This window comes from Muntiacus reevesi, chromosome 14 (genome assembly GCF_963930625.1).
Source record: "Muntiacus reevesi chromosome 14, mMunRee1.1, whole genome shotgun sequence".
NCBI lineage: Eukaryota > Metazoa > Chordata > Mammalia > Artiodactyla > Cervidae > Muntiacus > Muntiacus reevesi.
The window spans coordinates 53392552-53408688 of record NC_089262.1 but is presented as its reverse complement, the minus strand read 5'-3'; the positions used below and the strand labels follow the sequence as shown (position 1 = coordinate 53408688).

Here is a 16137-nt window from a genome sequence, read left to right as displayed (position 1 = left end):
CCATAAAGAAGGCTGAGCACTGAAGAACTGATACTTTTGAACTGTGGTGCTGGAGAAGACTCTCGAGAGTCCCTTGGAAGGAAGGAGATCAAACCTGTCAATCGTAAAGGAAATCAGTCCTGAATATTCATTGGAAGGACTGATGCTGAAGCTGAAGCTCCAGTACTTTGGCCACTTAATGCAAGGAGCACTCACTGGATCCTGATGTTGGGAAAGACTGAAGGCAGGAGGACAAGGGGACGACAGAGGATGAGATGGTTGGATGGTATCACCATATCAATGGACATGAGTTTGAGCAAACTCTGGGAAATACTGAAGGACAGAGAAGCCTGACATGCTGCAGTCCATGGGGTCACAAAGAGTAGGACATGAGTTAACAACTGAACAAAAAATCTATTCTGCAGGGTACACAGGGAAGTTGTTAGTAGTGGGAAGTCACAGTATTAAAACTGAGTTCAGGCTCAAGATCAGATGCAGCCCACCTCTCTCACCATAAGAATATGCTTCCACTGCTAACTTCAGAGGTCCTGTGGTTAGTGTGTGGCTTTTAAACGTACAGGCATTTGTATGCATTTATGTAATATATGCAAGTATTTGTGGAAAAAAAAGGGAGAATTTCCTACCAACATCCTACTTCATATAGAATTAATAAAGCTTCACTCTATATATGTGAAACAATGAAGGGAATGGAACTGTGTTTGTAAGAGTGTGTGTGTGTGTGGATGGGGGTATTATGTAATTTAAAAAATAACACATAAATTGATGATATTTGAACAAAATGTATAATTTGTATTACAATTCAGTTCAATCATAATATAGAAGAAAATGGTGTTTTAATTTTGATTCCACTGCCCAAATGAACTATTTAGCCTTCAACAGAGACCATGCATTCATGACCCAACACCACAATAACACTAGGTCATGTGAAAAGGAAACGAAGTATTTTATATAAAAGTGAGCTAGCTCTTATACCTCTTATCAAGTGTTAGTTGCATTGATGATTCTGTCAATCTTAGTTCCTTCCTCTAAAATAGCTTCCATTTCCAGACATTGCATCTTAGTGTATCAGTATCCAACTAATGTGGTTTCCAGTCCCACTAGTATCTCTGAAACAGGCAACCAGGAACTAGAAACTAGGTTCTATGAGGAACAGCTGAAGGAATGTACATAGTTTCTATGTGGAATAAAGACCTGTCTAGAACATCAAATGTGTCTTTGTATATTTGAAGAACAGTCACATGGAGGAAGATTAAAACAGACTTGAATCAATAAAAGGAAATTGAGAAGCCAGATTTCATTTACACAGAAATTTATGTGAATGAGTTGTTAAAATGAACAAATGTATTCAGGTAGAAATGATAAGCATGTGATAAACAGAATCTAGACAACTATCTCTGAGCATGATTGTTGAGGCTGTTCTTGTATTGGTTGGAGAAGTTACACTGTGTATATTCTCTAACTCTTCAGAATCTATGATTTTACATTTTAGTGTGGTTGCATGTAACTACTTATTTCTAAAGCAATTTCTTATATTGTAGGGCTTATTACTGATTTGGCTTCCAAAATAAATTTTAAACTCATTATTAAACTGTACAGCAAAAACAGGGCCTGATTCTGCCATTAGAAAATAAATAGAAAAAGAAACTAAAATTCTTAGGCCCTTTTGAAAAATTACCTTGCGAAAAGGTTAATGAACTTTCTAGTAAGACAGCACCAAGGCTACAGCATATTGTAAAATCTCTCTGATTTTACCTCCAACTTTCTGAGAAAGCAAATTTCTGGGTGATATTCAAACTCCTGCTATTTGATCAGAAATTGTTTTGTTCTCTATTAGAGACAAGCATTCTTTTCCATGTGGATATTCCTTAATTTATACTGAGCATGTTTAAACTTGCAGAATCAATCTAACACCTTCAGATGAGCTAATGACCAAATAAAACAATTCCCTAGGCTTTACAAGAAAACAAATGGATTGGTCATAAGTGTCTCAGATACCTTCATTTTAGCTGCATGTTCTTATTATTACCAGAAAAAATTAGGACATTGGATTTTAAATCATGACTTTTTTTTTCATTTCTTTGATTTGAGTATATTTAGAAAAAAATTCAATAACATGGAATTTTATTTTGGCAAAACATGTTAGTAAAACTTCTTAGCTCGTTAACATATACAAAATTGGTTTCTTAGGAAACCAACTAAAACATGGCATGCCTGAAAATCAAGTCAATTAGATACTGATAAACTGAGGATGCCATGCTTGGAAACAATATATACTTCAGAGGAAAAAACTAAGAGTGAGGGTTAACATGTTATTGGCACCTGATAAAAGATGCAAAGTGCTAGCTCTCATTTATCTAGAATATTTTCATTTCTTTTCATATAACTTATTTTATGTATAAACATATAACATGTATTTGTAAGAAATAAATTTAAAACATGTCTGCTTATTCATCAATATTTCTTAAGACACTACTTGACAAGGTGAAAGGGATAAGTAAGTGTGAGTGAGCTTTATGGATGAATGAATTAAAAAAGTTTATATGAACTTCATTGATTAGGAAATCTAAAACTATGTTAAAATGTTTTTGCTCTGGTTTTGTGGAGAGAATACTAATTGTATGGAGCCAAAGGAGTCTACATGAATGTCTATTCTTTTCCATAATATCTTCTTTTCCCACCTTACTTCCTTCTACCAACCTCTGAACATTTAGCTGAAAAGAAACTGTTTGGAGAAAACAATTAACATGGCACAAATGGCATGGTATCTTGACTACTATGATATAACATGGATCTCAGCATCAGGAATATTAAAATATTTCTTTTAATATCAGAGATGCTTCTATCACTTTTCTATTCAAAATCAAACAGAAATCCTTGTTCAGAAAGTATGGCAAGAGAAAAAAGAAAAGGAAAAGGCATACATATTAGTTTGAAACATATAAAACTGTCTTTATTTACAGGTAAGGCAGATATGATTATCTTCATTCAGAGCCCCTCAAATCCTATAAATAATGAAACTGAAGGTAATTTAGTAAGGCTGCTAAATATTGGATTAAAATCCCACAAGGACATTTCTACACAACTGCAGTTAAGGAATAATTTAAAAAACTCAGAATCATTATTTAGTATTCAGAAAAGTGGGCTATTTTATCTGAAGGGAGACATGAATCCTCTGTAACACATGATAAGAGGTAGATTCTAGATAAAGGCCTAAGTGAGAAATATTTTTTAATATTAACTTTATAGTTTTACCTAAGCAAAAACCTTTGTAACCTGGGAATGGGGAAGAACTTCTTAAATAAAACTTTAAAATACAATGACAACACAAAATTAAGGTGGATTTAATTATGCCAAAGTTGAATTTCTTTCAGTGAAGGTCATCATGGATAAACTTAATATACAGATTATAAAATGGGATAAAACATTTATAATGTCTAAAGCAGACAGAGGATTAGTATCCTGAATACACAAGAAATTCTGTAAAACTGATAAAAGGCAGAAACCTCCTTAGGAAAAATGAGGAGAGAGGTTACAGAAAAGGAATCTGAAAGACTGATGAGTATTTGAAGGATCTGAAACTACTAGAGATCAAATTAAAAGCAAATTAAATTAATAACGAGAGTTCCTAACTTCCATTCTTGGCCATTTTCCATAGTTCCAATTTCCCCCAAGCCTCATGTTACAGGTATCTACACTGGCATATGGGGGAACTGTTGGCATTATTTCGTCAAATATATGACCGAGACATTCTGCTCCTGAGTCTGTATGCCAAATAAACCTTCACAAGGCCCACGTTAGGATCGTCATTAGTGTTACAGTAGTGGCAGGGGCTGCGGTATTCTGTGCTCCAGTCAGTGAACAGCCAGATAAAGTGTGGTAAATGCAGACCTTCAGAGAACAGGATTTGGAAGTACACATAGGCACCAAGATTCATCTAAAAGTCTAGTGCTAGATGAAAAAGATAAGAAGAAACAGTGCAATAATGTAACGACAGCATTCCCGTAACTTAAAATATACGCATAGAAAACAATAAACATGATTTAAAAATACAATGAAAAGATACAGGTTAAATAAATTCAACATAACAGAAAGTAGGACATGAGGATAAAAGGAAACAAATGAGTGTGTGGACTGGTGATGACAGTAGCAGTTAATTAAGAAGTAGAACTGGAGTAACTAGCCTCACTCAAGGTTCAGAGAAGGAGAAAAGAGGATAACAACATATATGTGAATCAATCTAACTAAAATGTGTATAAAACATCAGTGAAGAAAATTATCAAATTTTATTATAAGACATGAGAGATTTAGAAGATCTAAATAAAAGAAAAACTATTTAGTGGATAGGGAAAGTTATTGTGTCCATTCTCCCCACATAGACTCATGCATTGAATAGGAACTTCTTCCCTTAATTCAACACAGTTTTTTTTTTTTTAATTGGAAAATAATTGCTTTACAGTGTTGTGTTGGTTTCTGCCATGTATCAGCATGAACCAACCATACATATACACACGTCCCCTCCCTCTAGAAGCTCCCTCCCACCTCCCACTCCATCCCACCCCGCTAGGTTGTCACAGCACCAGGCTGAGCTCCCTGTGCTATACAGTAACTTCCCATTAGCTATCTATTTTACATAAGATAATGTATATATTTAAATGCACTCTCTAAATTCATCCCATCCTTGTAAAGTTTTCATGGAACTTTACAAGATGATTCTACGATTCAAAGAGTCAACAACAACAAAAAAGATCAAGACACTCATGCAGCAAAACAAGTCTGAAGGAAAATATCAAGACTTCTTGTAAGGCTTCAGTAACTGAGATACTATAGTACTGGAGTAGAACTTGACATAAAGACCAAAGGAACCAAATAAAGACTTCAGAAAAAGACTCATGGAAATTTAAACAATGACAGATTAGCACTGTGGATCAGTGGGGGAATAATTAATTATTAAATCGTGGTTGGAAAAAATTAAATAGGAAAAAAATCCCAAAGTAATTGGATCCCTACCCTATAACACAACACCCATTCCCCTCACCACCACAAAATCCAGAAAGTATCAACAACATAAATTACTTCCAAAGACCTTTAAAATATTTGAAAAATACACAGGAAAATATTTTTATGACACTGAGGATACAGAAATTTGAGAATTTCTCAAATCAGATGATACATACCAGAAAGATGCTAAAAAATGAAAAACTATATAATTCATTTAAAGACATCATAAAGTGAAAAGACAAGTGAGAGAAGACAGCTGCCATTCATATAATTAGCAAGAAAAGGAGACAGCAGAAGTTTTTTAAAACTCTCAAAAATCAACAAGAAAAATGCAATTGATAGGAAAATGGACAAAATCTGAAAAGGAATTTCACAATGAAGAAATTCAATAACTAATACATATACAAAGCTATTTTCAATCCCTGTTAATAATTAGAGAAATTGAAATTAAATCCCCAATGAGATATCATTTTATACCCACTGAAAACACTGAATGTGGTAAACAAAGTTGGTGATAGATCAGTAGTCATTTAGGAAAATGGTTTGGTTTAGGCAATCAAATTAAAAATATGTTTTTCTTAGACCCAGCTGTTTTTTACTGGCACTTGTTCTAGAGGAACTCTTATGCTCCAAGAGACATGAAAATATTTATAACAATGTTGTTATAATAACAGAAACTGTATAATTAATTTGCTCATCAACAAGAGAATAAATGGTACCATATTCACATAGTCTAAGTCTATGCCTCCCTCAACCACTGACGCCAAAGAAGCCAAAATTGACTGGTTCTATGAAGATTATATCTTCTAGAAATAACACACGCTACACACAAAGATGTCCTTTTCTTCACAGGGGATTGGAATGCAAAAGTAGGAAGTCAAGAAATATGCTGAATAACAGGTAAGTTTGGCCTTGGAGTACGAAATGAAGCAGGGGAAAGGCTAACAGAGTTTTATCAAGAGAATATACTAGTCATAGCAAATACCCTTTTTCAACAACACAAGAAATGACTCTACACATGGCCATCACCAGATGGTCAACACCGAAATTAGACTGATTATGTTCTTTGTAGCCAAAGATGGAGAAACTCAAAAGTCAGCAAAAACAAGACCTGGCACTGACTGTGGCTCAGATCATGAGCATCTTTATCGCCAAAGTCAGACTTAAATTCAAGAAAGTAGGGAAAACCGCTAGGCCAATCAGGTAGGACCTAAATCAAGTCCCTGATTATACACTGGGAATGATGAATAATTCAGTGGATTAAATCTGGTAGACAGAGTGCCTGAAGAACTATGAATGGAGGTTTGTAATACTGTACATCAGACAGTGACTGCAACCACCCCAAAGAAAAAGAGATGCAAGAAGACAAAGTGGTAGCCTGAGGAGGCTTTACAAAGACCTAAGGAAAGAAAGTGAGGCAAAAGGCAAGTGAAAAAGGGAAAGATATACCCAACTGAATGCAGATTTCCAGAAAATAGTAAGGATAGAAAAGAAGGCCTTCTTAAATGAACAATGCAAAGAAATAGAGGAAGAGCACAGAATGGGAAAGACTAGAGATCTCTTCAAGAAAATTAGAGATATCAAGGGAACATTTCATGCAAGAATGGGTGTGATAAAGGACAGAAACGATAAGGACCAAAAGTAGAAGAGATTAAGAAGAGGTGGCAAGAATACACAGAAGAACTATACAAGAAAGGTCTTAATGACCTGGGTAACTACAATAGTGTGGCCACTCACCTAAGCCAGCCATCAAGTGGGCCTCAGGAAGCATCACTATGCACAAAGCTGGTGGAGGTGATAGAATTTCAGCTGAGCTATTTAAAATCCTAAAAGATGATGCTGTTAAAGTGCTGCACTTGATATGCCAGCCAATTGAAAAACAGCAATGGCCACAGGACTGGAAAAGATAAGTTTTCATTTCAATCCTAAAGAAGGACGATGCCAAAGAATGTTCAAACTACCATACAATTGTGCTCATTTCACATACTTCAAGGTTATGTTCAAAATTCTTCAAGCTAGGCTTCAGCAGTACATGAACTGAAAACATTCAGATGTACAAGCTGGGCTTCAAAGAGGTAGAGGAAACAGAGATCAAACTATCATTCACTGGATCATGGAGAAAGCAAGGAAGTTCCAGAAAAAAAAACCCTACTTCTGCGTCACTGCCTGTACTAAAGCCTTTGTGTGGATCAGAACTGGAAAATTCTTAAAGAAATGGGAGTACGAGAACACCTGGTCAGTCTCCTGAGAAACCTATATGCGGGTCAAGAAGCAATAGTTAGAACCAGATATGGAACAGACTGGTTCAAAATTAGGAAAGGAATATGACAAGACTGCATATTGTCAGCCTTATTTAACTTATATGCAGAGTACATCATGTGAAATACCAGGCTGGATGAATCACAAGGTAGAATCAAGACTGCTTGAGAAATATCAATAACATCAGATATGCAGATGACATGATCCTAATGGCAGAAAGCAAAGAGGAACTAAAGAGCCCTTGATGAAGGTGAAAGAGGACAGTGAAAAAGATGGCTTGAAGCGTGACATTAAAAAGTTAACACCATGGCATCCAGTACCATCACTTTATGGTAAATAGATGGGGAAAAGTGGAAGCAGGGATAGATTTTATTTTGGGGGGCTCCAAAATCACTGTGGATGGTGACTGCAGCCATGAAGTTAAAAGATGCTTGTTCCTTGGAAGGGAAGCTATATATGATCAACCTAGAGAGCATATTAAAAAGTAGAGACACCATGTTGCTGACAAAGATCTGTAGGGTCAAAGTTAATGGCTTTTCCAGTAGTCAGGTAGGGATGTGAGAGTTGGGCCACAAAGAAGGCTGAGCAGTAAAGAATTGATGCTTTTGAACTTTGGTATTGGAGAAGGTTCATGAGAGTCCCTTGGACTGCAAGGAGATCAAACCAGTCAATTCTAAAGGAAATCAACTGTGAAGCTCCAATACTTTGGCCACCTGATGCAAAGAGCTGACTAACTGGAAAAGACCTGATGCTGGGGAAGACTGAAGGCAAACGAGAAGGAGGTAGCAGGGGTTGAGATGGTTAGATAGCACAACTGACTCAATGGACATGAATTTGAGCATATTCTGGGAGATAATGTAGGACAGGAGCTTCATGTGCTATAGTCCATGGGCTTCAAGGAGCTGGACATGACTTTAGTGACTGAACAACCAAACATATTCACATAACAGACTACAGTATAGGAGTAAGAATAAATGAATGTGGCTACACTCAGTGAAACATAATGCTGAGTGACAAAGCAAATACTGAATACATACATTGTTATCCCTGCAAAAGTTCAAAGACAAGCAAAATTAAACAACATTCCTTATATGTATGTATACTTACATGTACAAAGAAATGATTAATAGAAGATTCAGAGCAAGAAGAAAGCAAACAAAAAGTACAGAAGGAGAGAAGGTGCTTCAGTAATACTGGTACTTGAGTCTGGTTTGTATTTAAAATCCTATGGTTTTTCAGGCTTGACTGTAGGCAATTATAGAGGCCTCAGTCAGTCAGTAAAGAATCTGCCTGCAATGCGGGAGACCTGAGTTTGATCCCCGGGTTGGGAAGATCCCCTGGAGGAGGACATGGCAACCCACTCCAGTATTCTTGCCTGGAGAATCCCCACGGACAGAAGAGCCTGGCGGGCTACAGTCTGCGGGGCAGCAAGAACACGAAATGGCTCATCACACTAAGCACATGGTGGGTGCCTTTGCCCCACCGGACTTGGTGTACAGCCAGTGCTCTACAATCTCTCTTGAAGGAGCTGCAATCAGGGTCTCAGGACTCCTGCCCGTGATGCTCTTTCACATATTTACATTCCTAGTGTCAGCACCTGCATTTCTCTGTCCTTTACCTGAGGTCTTGTGCAGAGGGCTTCTTCTGAACCGCTGCTGAGACCTCTTAAAGGGTTATCAGGGGAAAATCTTAAAAACACTTTTCACTACAGTACTTTTTCACTTCTAGCCTTCCCCTTTGTCTTCCCTTCCTTCCCAAACCACACCCCTCCCCCCGACACCACCAAAAAAAGCCCAACACATACATATACATTCCTTGGGGTCCATAAAAGTGCCAAGGTCCTTTGGTCAGGGCCTCCTCAACAATAAAATCACCCCACATTTGTCTTGGTCTACCTGAACTGAACCTGGAACAGTGCACTGTTCAATGGGGGAAGATAGAATAGTAGGTGGGAGCATTGGCAGTTCCTCTGATTACAGACTCTTACTTAAACCACTGCACTGATTACAGGCTTAACTCTTTCAGTTTTGGCTGAGCCTAACAGCTCAGCTTTTGCTTAGCATAGCTGAGCTTTCAATAGTAATATATTTCTTAAGTTAGTTCAGTTCAGTTCAGTTCAGTTGCTCTGTCGTGTCTGACTCTTTGTGACCCCATGAACCGCAGCACGCCAGGCCTCTGTTCATCACCAACTCCCAGAGTCCACCCAAACCCATGTCCATTGAGTTGGTGATGCCATCCAACCATCTCATCCTCCATCATCCTCTTCTCCCCCTGCCCTCAATCTTTCCCAGCATCAGGGTCTTTTCAAATGAGTCAGTTAGTTCTTCGCATCAGACGGCCAAAGTATTAAGAGTTTCAGCTTCAACACCAGTCCTTCCAATGAACACCTAGGACTGATCTCCTTTAGGATGGACTGGTTGGATCTCCTTGCAGTCCAAGGGACTCTCAAGAGTCTTCTCCAACATCACAGTTCAAAAGCATCAATTCTTCTGTGCTTAGCTTTCTTTACAGTCCAACTCTCACATCCATACATGACCACTGGAAAAACCATAGCCTTGACTAGATAGACTCTTTGTTGGCAAAGTAATGTCTCTGCTTTTTAATATGCTGTCTAGGTTCATCATAACTTTCCTTCCAAGGAGTAAGCATCTTTTAATTTCATGGCTGCAGTCACCATCTGCAGTGATTTTGGAGCCCAGAAAAATAAAGTCTGACACTGTTTCTACTGTTTCCCCACCTATTTCCCATAAAGTGATGGGACCAGATGCCATGATCTTAGTTTTCTGAATGTTGAGCTTTAAGCCAACTTTTCCACTCTCCTCTTTCACTTTCATCAAGAGGCTCTTTAGTTCTTCACTTTCTGCTATAAGGGTACTGTCATCTGCATATCTTAGGTTATTGATATTTCCCAGCAATCTTGATTCCAGCTTGTGCTTCCTCCAGCCCAGCGTTTCTCATGATGTACTCAGCATATAAGTTAAATAAGTAGGGTGACAATACACAGCCTTAACATACTCCTTTTCCTTTTTGGAACCAGTCTGTTGTTCCATGTCCAGTTCTAACTGTTGCTTCCTGACCTGCATATAGGTTTCTCAAGAGGCAGGTCAGGTAGTCTGGTATTCCCATCTCTTTCAGAATTTTCCACAGTTTATTGTGATCCACACTGTCAAAGGCTTTGGTACAGTCAATAAAGCAGAAATAGAATGGGAAAGACTACAGATCTCATCAAGAAAATTAGAGATACCAAGGGAATATTTTATGCAAAGATGGGCTCAATAAAGAACAGAAATGGTACAGACTTAACAGAAGCAGAAGATATTAAGAAGAGATGGCAAGAATACACAGAACTGTACAAAAAAGATCTTCATGACCCAGATAATCACAATGCTGTGATCACTCACCTAGAGCCAGACATCCTGGAATGTAAAGTCAAGTGGGTCTTAGGAAACATCACATGAACAAAGCTAGTGGAGGGGATGGAATTCCAGTTGAGCTATTTCAAATCCTGAAAGATGATGCTGTGAAAGTGCTGCACTCAATATGCCAGAAAATTTGGAAAACTCAGCAGTGCCCACGGAACTGGAAAAGATCAGTTTTCATTCCAATGCCAAAGAAAGGCAATGCCAAAGTATGCTCAAACTACCGCACAATTGCACACATCTCACACGCTAGTAAAGTTATGCTTAAAATTCTCCAAGTTATTTAGGTTGAGTAATAAAGTTACTTTGAACCTCCTCCATAAAAAGTTTTAAAAACTTGAGTTCTGTGGAACTTCTATGAGGAGAAATAACATGAAATCACAAAGAAGCAAATATTTAATTTATAGCTGTAGTACCCCAGAATATAAAAAGACAAAGGAAATTAAGGGGTTATCAGAATGATTCATTTTTTTAAAAAATCTGCATATAGGGTAGAAGGTAGGATTCAAAGGAATCTTTTAAAGCACATAATCTGTACATTAAATTTTCTCTTCTTTCACATGAAATCCTGTGAGTAACACTGATATTCTTATATTTAATTTTATATCATATTTTGGGCTAAATGTAATATAATTTAGGGAATGAAAGCCGCTCAGTAATGTCTGTCTTTTTGTGACCTTATGGACTATACAGTCTATGGAATTGTCCAGGCCAGAATATTGGAGTGGGTAGGCTTTCCCTTCTCCAGGGGATCTTCCCAACCTAGGGATCGAACCCAGGTCTAGTGCATTGCCGGTGGATTCTTTACCAGCTGAGCCACAAGGGAAGCCCAAGAATACTGGAGTGGGTAGCCTATCCCTTCTCCAGGGCATCTTCCTGACCCAGGAATCAAACTGGGGTCTCCTGCATTGCAGGCGGATTCTTTACCAACTGAGCTATATATTAAAAATTCTTTAAGAGATGGATATACCAGACCACCTCATCTGTCTCCTGAGAAACCTGCATGCAGGTCAAGAAGCAACAGTTAGAATCAGACATGGAAAATTAGGAAAGGAGTATGTCAAGGCTGTATATTGTCACCCTGCTAATTTAACTTTATGAAGACTACATCATGTGAAATACCAGGCTGAATGAATCACAAGCTGGAATCTAGACTGCCAGGAGAAGTATCAATAGCCTCACATATGCATATGATACCACTTTAATGGCAGAAAGTGAAGAGTAACTAAAGAGTCTCTTGATGAGGTTGAAAGAAGAGTGTGAAAAAGCTGGCTTAAAACTCATTATTCAAAAAAAGAAGATCACAGCATCTGGTCCCATCACTTCATGGCAAACAGATGGGGAAAACAATGGAAATAGTGACAGACTTTATTTTCCTGGGCTCCAAAATTACTGTAGCCAGTGACTGCAGCCAAGAAATGAAAAGCTGCTTGCTCCTTGGAAGAAACACTCTGACAAACCTAGAGCTAGTGTATTAAAAAGGCAGAGACATCACTTTGCCAACAAGGGTCCATACAGTCAAAGCTATGTTTTTTCCAGTAGTCTTGTCTGGATGTGAGAGTTGGACCATAAAGAAGGCTGAGCACTGAAGAATTGATGCTTTGGAACTATGGTGCTAGGGACGACTCTTGAGAGTCCCTTGGAAAACCAGGAGATCAAACCCGTCAATCCTAAAGGAAATCAACCCTGAGTATTCATTGGAAGGATTGATGCTGACGCTCCAATACTTCAGCGACCTGATACAAAGAGCCAACTCAATGGCAAAGACTCTGATGTTGAGAAAGATTGAGGAGAAAGGAGAAACAGAGGATGAGATGGTTGGACGGCATCACTGACTCAATGGACATGAGATTGAGCAAATGCCGGGGGACAGTGAAGAACAGGGAAGCCTGCTGTGCTGCAGTCTATGTAGTAGCAAAAAGTTGGACACAACCTAGTGACTGAACAACGACAGACGGTGGGTTTCTTCAGTTATTTATGACTTTACAAAATAGTGTTATAATGAGAAGACTATTTCATAGTTCTTATAAATAGGAGTACTGTTTATTAATAATATTCTATAGTAAATAGTATGTTTTATAGTGCTGATAAAATGTCTTTAAACTAAGTTTCTTCATTAAAACTACTATATACAGTTATATTTGTCCATAAACTACTTTCTTCAAACCTTGAGGATTTTGTAATTCAATTTATCTTCTGCCTCAATCATATAGGCTCTGTTTTTACCTCCTTTTGTTTGACATCATTGCTGTATTGATATTATCAGTCTTCTTACATGGAAGGCCCTCTTAGTCCCTGAAGATCAGAGCTCCCTACATCTGAGCTTCTCTAACCAGACCCCTCATCTGTACTAAAACTGTACAGTTGTCCATGCCCTGATAGACCATGGTTTTATAAAAGACAAAAACATTGTATGATCATTACATATGACAAATTCTCAAAGGTGAAAAAGGTATGAGAGATTGCCTTGCCCTAATTTGATATTTCCTTTTATCTATATAGTACAGTTACAATTTAGAATGTACTTTCACATCAGCTCATTTGATCCTTACAACTACATTAATTAGGTTATATAATTATTACCATCTTACAGGTCAGAAACAGAAACAAAAGTAGGTGTTTCTATGACATCCCTGAGGTCATGCATTTAGTTAGATGTGAACCCAGAAACTGATATTCCTTGTCTGTTATACATGGATGAGACACTCTACATTAAAGTACTGACACTTTCTACTTGTCCTAAACTTGGGGGACAACTGTAAAATATTAAAATAGAATAGTATGAAAGTGAAACACTTTCAAACTCATTCTATGAGCTACCATCCCCCTGATACCAAAACCAGACAAAGATACCACAAAAAAAGAAAATTACAGGCCAATATCACTGAAGAACATAGATGCAAAAATCCTTAGCAAAATGCCAGCAAACTGACTCCAATAATACATTATGATCCAAAGCAATCCTGAGAAAGAAAAATGGAACTAGAGAATCAGACTTCCTGAATTTAGCATATACTACAAAGCTACAGTAGTCAAAACAGTAAGGTACTTGCACAAAAATAGAAATATAGATCAATAAAAGGGGATAGAAATTCCAGAAATAAACCCATCCACCTGTGGCCTGTTAGTCTATAACAAAGGGGGCAAGAATATACAATGGAGAAAAGACAGTCTCTTGATTAAGTGGTGCTGGGAAAATTGGATAGCTACATGTAAAAGAATGAAATTAGAACATCCTCTACATTCATATACAAAAATAAACTCAACATGCATTAAAGACCTAAGCATAAGACCAAATACTATAAAAGTCCTAGAGGAAAACATAGGCAGAATACTCGTTGACATAAATCACAGCAGTGGGTTTTTTTTTTTTGGACCTGTTACCTAGAGCAATGGAAATAAAAGCAAAAATTTAAAAATGGGTCTAAATTAAGCACAAAAGTTTTGCACAGCAAAAAGACCATAAACAAAACAAAAAGGCAACCTATAGAATGGGAGAAAATATTTAAAATATAAAAATGACAAATCTGACAAGGGATTAACTTCCAAAATACACAAACAGCTCAGTATTAGAAAAAAAAATCACAAAATATGCAGAAAAGATCTAAATAGGTATTTCTACAAAAAACATAAAGATGGCCAATAGGCACGTAAAAAAATGTTCAACATGGCTAATTGCTAGAGAAAAGCCAATCAAAATTATAGTGAAGCATCATCTCACATCAAAAAGTCTACAAATAATAAATGCTGGAGAGGGTGCAGAAAAAAAAAGGAACCCTCCTACAATGTTGTTGGGAATGTAAATTGGTATAGCCACTATACAGAACAATATGGAGGTTCCTTAAAAAAGTAAACATAGAGTTACCATATGATCCTGTAATCCCATTCCTGGGCATATATCCAGAGCAAATTCTAATTAAAAAAGATACACACACACACTGCTATGTTCATAGCAGAACTATTTACAATAGCCAAGACATGGAAACAACCTAAATGTTCATTGACAGATTAATGAATAAAGATGTGATGTGTGTAGGCATGTATGTATATTATATGTGCATGCATGTATGTATATTATATGTGCTGTGTGTGTGTGTGTGTAATATTACTCAACCATAAAAAAGAATGACATAATGCCATCTGTGGCAACATGGATGGACCTAGAGATTATCATAATAAGTGAAGTAAGCCAAAGACAAATATCATATGTCAAATATATCATATTCCACTTATTTGTGGAATCTCAAAAAAGTAACAAATGAACTTATTTATAAAACAGAAATAGACCCACAATATAGAAACCAAGCTTATGGTTCCCCAAAGGAGAAAGGTGGGGGAAGGGATAAATGAAGAGTTTGGGATTAACATATATACACTACTACATACAAATTAGATAACCAATAAGGACCTACTGTATAGTACAGGGAACTAGATTCAATATCTTATAATAAGGGAAAAGAATGTGAAAAATAACATATACATACATATATGTGTGTGTGTGTGTATATTGAATTGCTGTTGCTGTACATCTGAAACTAACATGACATTCTAAATCAGCTATACTTCAAGTAAAAAATAATAAAAATAAAAATGAGATTATAACCTATAAAACAAACTTAGATTATGATGAGTTATTAAAAATGCTTATAAAGAATACTAGTGCTTCTGTTAAATCTGTTATTTTTTAAATGAAGTTCATTATCTACATATTAAACATTATTGATGGCAAGGCAAGGTAAATCTGATCATGAGTTTCTGTCAGATTTTGCTCTTAAGGTATAGTCTCCAAGTTTTTCATACATACACCTGTAGCTTTCAGTAAGAAGACACTAGCAAATCCTTGCTGAAAATTGACCAGTGCAGAAATATTTTTCTACTAACATATCTAAGGCAGAAAGAAAATGGCTTTAAAAAACAATGCTAGACTATGTTACCAGACTTTTTCTCTTTCCTTCTCTCTCTCATTTTTTACATTAGTTTCCTTACCTCCAAAAAGGTGGAATGCTTTTCTGCAGTTTGGTAGGGGCCACTTTGCAGAGCTGGATTTCTGAAAGCTTTGTTTTCTTTTCAAATATTCTTTAGTAAAGAATGTTTTTGTGGCATTGTTCAGTTCTAGAGCAAAGCAAACGAAAATAGTATTTTTAAACATTAATTTGAGTAAAATGGCAAAAACCCAAAAAATTGTTGTTGCAGTAGTCTGATAATAAATTCAGATCTCTTTGAAGACAGTGAAGATAAAAGTGGAGTCAACTTTGTTTTTAACCCAAGCAAACAAAATTTCTCTGAATTTGATGCAACTTTGATATGCCTAAACATAGAACATACACCTACTGAGCAGCTCCTACGTCAGATAAAACACCAGAAATGAAAGAAACAGTGATGATTGAGACATAGTCCTTGCCCTAAAGAAGACTGCAGTCTAAAAGATGGTAATAAACAGATACACCATAAAGGGGGGAAA

At 36.8% G+C, this 16137-nt stretch overlaps 1 protein-coding gene across 3 annotated transcripts in view; it reads right to left on the bottom strand.

The window, feature by feature from the left end:
- RNF180 (ring finger protein 180) overlaps nt 1-16137 on the bottom strand; it is a 264764-nt gene that overhangs the window by 45302 nt on the left and 203325 nt on the right. For all 3 annotated transcript variants that reach the window (XM_065905392.1, XM_065905394.1, XM_065905393.1), the window contains one exon: nt 15663-15788. In XM_065905392.1, coding sequence (XP_065761464.1) covers nt 15663-15788 — 126 coding nt within the window. The remainder of the gene's footprint in view (nt 1-15662; nt 15789-16137) is intronic.